This window comes from Fringilla coelebs (assembly GCF_963513975.1).
Source record: "Fringilla coelebs genome assembly, chromosome: 20".
In the NCBI taxonomy this organism is placed as follows: Eukaryota; Metazoa; Chordata; class Aves; order Passeriformes; family Fringillidae; genus Fringilla; species Fringilla coelebs.
In genome coordinates, this window is record NC_140046.1 from 6,353,482 (window position 1) to 6,359,490 (window position 6,009).

The 6,009-nt window shown below is 62.9% G+C and overlaps 1 protein-coding gene across 1 annotated transcript; it reads left to right on the forward strand.

The window, feature by feature from the left end:
• Nucleotides 1-3,012: 3,012 nt before the first annotated feature.
• Nucleotides 3,013-4,803, forward strand: HSPB1 (heat shock protein family B (small) member 1). Its single transcript, XM_084219339.1, has 3 exons — nt 3,013-3,452; nt 4,176-4,239; nt 4,454-4,803. The coding sequence occupies exons 1-3, from the start codon at nt 3,092-3,094 to the stop codon at nt 4,611-4,613; spliced, it is 585 nt and encodes a 194-aa protein (XP_084075465.1). The 5' UTR covers nt 3,013-3,091; the 3' UTR covers nt 4,614-4,803.
• The last annotated feature ends 1,206 nt before the right edge of the window (nt 4,804-6,009 follow it).

The window sequence follows — 6,009 nt, forward strand, 5'->3', positions numbered from 1 at the left end:
TGGGGCTGGGCAGGGGGAGCATCCAGCCACCCTCTGGCGCTGGCATGGCCTCTCCCACCTCTGGGCTCTCAGCCTCCTGTCCCCTCCCGCTCTGGGGAAAAGTGGCTGCTTTTTAAAACTGAATTATGGGAAGAGAGAAGCAAGAGGGTCCCGGGCTTGGCCCGCCGCCCGGCTTTTGCAGGATTTTGCTGATTTCCCAAAAAAAAAAAGCCCCCAGGCGCTGAGGAGAGTGGTGGCTCCCGGGGGGTTGGTGTTTAATGCCGGTGGCCCCGTGTTTTCCGGCTGGCTGGAGCAGGACAATGGGCATGAGCCTCCCTGGGTGGGAGAGCAGCTGCCCGGATTAACCCGCTGCCCCTGGATGCAAAGCCAGGCTCTGGGGCTGGTTTCCAGCCAGCCGGGGTCGGGAGGATCCTCTGGAGTCCAGCTCAGCCTCGTTAGCCGTGGCCTGATGGACCAGAGGACCCGAGAGGACAGAGATGGGAGCTTCAGGGTCAGCTCCCAAACCTGGCATGTCCAGGCTCAGCCAGAGGCTGAGGATGCACCAGCCCTTGGAGAAAAATCCCAGGAGCTGGGCAGCGATGGGTGCCAGCCCCTGGGTGTCCCAGCCACCCGCTGGCAAAGACACCTGAGCGAGCAGAGGTGTTAGTAATGGGATGAACAGGTAAGGAGGGGACACACTGGTGGCACTCCATGGTGCAGCCTGTCCCCACGTGCCAGACCTGGGCAGGGTGGCAGCTCAGGATTTGAATGTGGCAGGAGGAGGAGACAAAGGGTTCTGCTCTCCTGGAGCCTGGGGAGACGGAGGACATCAGTTCCCCCAGCATCCCCACAAACCCTGAGCCACACGCTCCAAAAACCATCCCAGCAATTCCAGCTGCTGCCCCACAGCCCCCGTCCCCCCATCGCCCCACGGGGAGCTCAGAGCGGCCGCTGGAGCCCCCACCCTGCTGGGATACGGGGGAATCCCCTGACAACACCCAAACCCGAGCCAGCAGCGGGGGATTTCCCTGCAGCCCCAGCCCTGCAGCCCCCGTGGGGCCGCGGCTCCCAAAGACCCGAGCCCCGACTGCAGCGGCGCCGCGGAGCAGCCAGCACATCAGGGAAAAATTCCAGTCTTCCTCTTTTACAGTCTCTGTCTCCTGCCGGGAGGGAGCCAACTGGAACAAATACTCTGTAGAAATACTTCAGTATTTTCCTGTCGCGCGTGCGCTCTCTCTCTGGGTTGTGAGTACAGCTGTAGATGCCGTGAGCTGGTGCAATTATAATAAATATACAGTATATATTGTAAATTACTCTGCTGGGCACTGAGAGGTTTTTTTCCTGCCAGGAGCACGGCAGGGTTATCCTGCTCCTTCTGTCCGGCTCCCTGCAGATCCATCCTGCTCTTCCCTCTGGCTCCATGTGGAGCAGCACCGGGAGTTTTGTGTCTGATCCCACCGAGGATCCTCCTGTGTCTGTGGGGGACCCTCTGCATCCTCCCTGGCCCCTTGCCGTGCTCCTGGCTCCCTGCATCCTTCCCTGCGTCACTCCCATTTGCCTGCCAGCTCCCATCCATCCTGCCTGCATCCCTCTCTGCATCTCTGCCTGCATCCCTCCCCTCTCCCATCTACCTGCATCCCTCCCATTTGCCTGCAACTCTCCCATCCATTCCATACCTCCCGCATCCCTCTCCTGATCCCTCCCATCCTTCCCTGTCCCTCCCTTCGTTCCTGCCTGTATCCCTCCTATCCCTCCCATTTCCCTGCAGCCCTTCCTGCATTCCCACCTGCCACCCTTCCATTCCTCACAGCATCCCTCCTCTAACTCCTCCCCCCCCTCCCAGCATCCCTCCCTGCATCTTCCCCTGCATCCTTCCCTGCCTCCCCTCCATTTCCCTGCATCCCTCCCTGCATCTTCCCCTGCATCCTTCCCTGCCTCCCCTCCATTTCCCTGCATCCCTCTTTGCATCCCTGCCTGCATCTCTCCCCTCCCTCCCACATCCCTCTCGTTTCCCTGCATCCCTCTCACTCCCTCCCCTCTGCAGTGCCCTGTCTTCCCCAGGTTCAATCCCCCAGCCCCACATCAGTCAGGCCCCCCCAGTCCCTCCACCCTGCTAGAGCCCCCCTAACCCCATTATCACCCCCAAATTTCCTGCTGCTGCATCCCCCCACACTCCTGGAGGTCAGTAATTTGTGCACTGAGTGTGTCAGGGCTCAGGTGCCGCCCACCTCCCGTCTTCTCCAGGGCAGATCTGGGGCCAGAGGGGAGCTGGGCCCAGGGGATGGGGTCCCAGAGCTGCCAGGCTTGCTGGGCTGGAAAACAGCCCTTCCCCAGCATGGGAGCCTGGGCTCTGACCCCAGATGGGAATCCCTTCCTGGGTGCCAGGGGTGTGGAGAGCCTCGTTGGACAAGAGTCCATCCCACCCCAGTCCCCTCCAGTCCCTCTGCCCCCCTAACCCCATTATCCCAATCAGCCCCCAGTCCCCACTGGCCCCCATCAGGTCCTGTAAGCCCCCACCAACCCCCACAGGTCCCATTGGCCCCCAGACCCTCACCAACCCCACGAGGGTCTCAGGCCCCCCACTCCTGGGGATGGGAGCAGCCCAGCTTGGTGCTGGGGTTTCCTACCACGCTGCTGAGCACTGGAGCCACTGGACTGCCAGAGGGCTGGGGGGCTCTGGAACCTTCTGGCAGGCGGTGACACAGCGCATGGACACTCAGGGCCTCCTGCACTGACTCATCCGGCCATTCCCGAGGCGCTGGCGCAGCCCCAGCCCCTTCTCACGCTGGGGATTGTTTTCCGGGCAGGCAGGCGGGAGAGGCCGGGAGCGGCTCCAAGGGCCATCCATCACTCGCAAGCAGGCCGAGCCTCTCCCGATGAAAGGAGGATGGACATTTCCTTGGCAGGGGGGCCCTGCAGGCTGCCAGCCCCCTCCCGCACACCCACCCACTGCGGCTGCGTGCGGCCGCCCCAACCCCGGGCAAGTTTCTGGTCCCTTCCCCGGGGCTGCCGCAATTTCCATTAATAGCCAGCTGAGCGGCCCGGCTAAAAATAACCCCGGGCCCTCTTCATAAGGCCGGGCCGGCCGCCCCCCCCGGCAGCACCGCAAGCCATGGCCGAGCGCCGCGTCCCCTTCACCTTCCTGCGCAGCCCCAGCTGGGACCCCTTCCGCGACTGGTACCATGGCAGCCGCCTCTTCGACCAGTCCTTCGGGATGCCGCACATCCCCGAGGATTGGTACAAGTGGCCCAGCGGCAGCGCCTGGCCCGGCTATTTCCGCCTGCTGCCCCGGGAGAGCGCCCTGATGCCGGCGCCCGGCTCGCCCTTCGGGCAGGCGCTGAGCCGGCAGCTCAGCAGCGGCATCTCCGAGATCCGCCAGACCGCCGACAGCTGGAAGGTCACCTTGGACGTCAACCACTTCGCACCCGAGGAGCTGGTGGTGAAAACCAAGGATAATATCGTGGAGATAACCGGTGGGTGCTGGGGTGGGGCTCTGCAGGGATGGGGGAGCTGCCGCCCTGGAGCTTGCTGGGGGGGAAAGGGTGGAATAAGGGATGGGGATACGGGGAAGGAAGGAAAAGCAGAAGGAGATGGAGGAAAGGAGAGGAAAAAGGGAAAATCGAGGCACAGAGGAAGGCCCAGCATTACAGCTCAGTCTCAGGGTGCACTCAGGTGCAGAGGCCCCCCCAGCCCCATCCACTGACCCCTTGGTGCTGTTCTGGAAGGACACAGGGAGGGACCCCCTGGCTGGAGCCACAGAGGGACCCAGGGAGTGACGTGGGGCCCTGCAGCCCCCACAGCAGCCTGGATGCTGTGACAAAGCCCAGATCTGTGGCATGAGGCCAGGATCTGCTTCCTGCTGGGTGAGGGGGGGCCTGCAAGGAATGGGGGCAATTCCCAGAGGAATTCAGGGAGAGAGGGCTGCTCCATCTCCAGCCTTGCCAGGCTGTAGGGCCAGCTGGCCACTGTTGGGCCCCTTTGGCCACCCCCAGCTCCTGGCACTGCACTTTCCTCTGCTTAAATTTGGGGGATGCACCCAGAGTGGCCCTGCAGAGGGTCCCCCCCAAGTTGCTCCAGGCTGATATTATGGCAAAAGCCCCAGGATGGGCAGAATCGGCCCCTCACAAGTGTTGGGGCGGGGCAGGAAGGTTCCACCCAGCCAGTCCCAACCATTGATTGGTTTTGTTTCCTTCCAGGCAAACACGAGGAGAAGCAGGATGAACACGGCTTCATCTCCAGGTGCTTCACCCGAAAATACACGTAAGTACCAGGGAGGGGGGAGACACCTGATGCAGCCCCCGATGTCTTTGGGGACGTTTTCCCACCCACCCACGCCCTCCAAAGCTCACTGGCCAAACTGGGAATGCTGCTCAGCCAAACGGGGAGTGGGAGAGGCAGCAATTTGGGGCTGAGCTTTGAATCCCCCGGGTCGGTGCTGCAGTTCTAACCTCCCCTCTCTCCCCTCTCCTCCCAGCCTTCCCCCTGGTGTCGAAGCCACGGCCGTGCGGTCCTCGCTGTCTCCCGACGGAATGCTGACGGTGGAGGCTCCCCTGCCCAAGCCTGCCATCCAGTCTGCCGAAATCACCATCCCCGTCACCGTGGAGAGCCAGGCCAAGGAGCCGGCCAAGAAGTAGGCGGCACCGAGGAGGAGGAGACGGAGGAGGAGGAAGAGGAGAAGCCGCCGCTGCTATCCCCCGCCCCCAGCTGCGCCCTCACACCCACCCCCTTTTTACTGTTGATTTTGTACTCGCCCTGCCACTGAGTGCCTTGAATAAATGTGAAGGAACCGACAGAATCAGCCGGAATAAAAGCTGGTGAAATAAACCTGTGCTTGTGGCGTGTCTGCCCCCCGGCGCCTCGGCTGTGCCGTTCCTGTGGGAGCTGCCCCGGGACCAGAGGGGCCAGCAGGGTCCCCGAGCCCTGCCCAGCACTTGGGGTCTGTAACCCAGGGCTCCACATCCCAGGTGTTCTCACCCCAAATCTTCACTACCTGGGCTCAGCATCCTGGTGTCGATGTCCCAGACCTGCACACCCTGAGTCTCCCCACCCTGGAAATCCCACAACACCTGGGATCCTCCTACATCCCAGCTCTCCGTATCCACCTCCAGCATTCTGAGGGCTTTACATCCCACATCTCCAACATCTCTGCTGCTCACATGGCAGGTCTCCAACATCCCTGTCTCAGCATCCCAGTTTTCTGGGTCTCCTACATCCCAGGTGTCTCCAGTCCCAGATCTCAGCACAGTGAGATCCTCATCCCTGCTCTCCCACGCTCAGGGGCTCCACATGCCCTCTCACAGAATATTTGGGGTTTCCACACCCCAGTGTCACCATCCTGGGGTGCTGCATCCCTGAAAAACAAGTGCACAAACACCCTCTTTGGGTCAGAGGGCGAATAGGGGCTTCATGGGCAAGACCCCACCCCAGCAGTGCAGCCCCTTGAGCCCCAGCCCTGCCCCCAGTGCTGCCCCTTCCTTCCACCCCCGTCTGAGGGACTGGGGGCTCAGCTCAGGGGCTGAGGCCTCCCTGGGGGGCTGCAGAGGGGGTGGGTTGTGGCCCTGGTGCCATTTGGCCCCGGCTGGCCCCGTGTCCCCTGTGCCCTCCGTGTCCCCGGGGCTCTGGGCAGGACTGGCCCTACATGGCCGAGGTCAGGCCCACGGCTCGATGTCCCCCGATGTTCCCTGCGCCGTCAAATCCCACTAATCCCCCCTGAGTCATCCCGCTGGCAGACGCTGACCTGGGAGGAATCCTGCGGCTGCGAGGCCCCTCTCCGAGCTCGGGGGGCTCCACCCGAGCCCCTGCCCCCCACCCCTCTGCCCCTCTGGGCTGTGCTGAGTTCGGCAGGTCTCAGGCAGATCCTGGGGATCAATTCCCGATCCCGGTGATTGATTCCTGCTGCCGGGGCTCACGCCTGTGCTTGGGGGTTCCCGTGGGTGTGTGAGCCAGGCTGTGTGAGGCTTTTCCAGAGTCATTCCAGGGGGAGAAGCCCCCGAGGAGCATCCCCGCCCCCCTCCCCTCTCCTGTGACTTT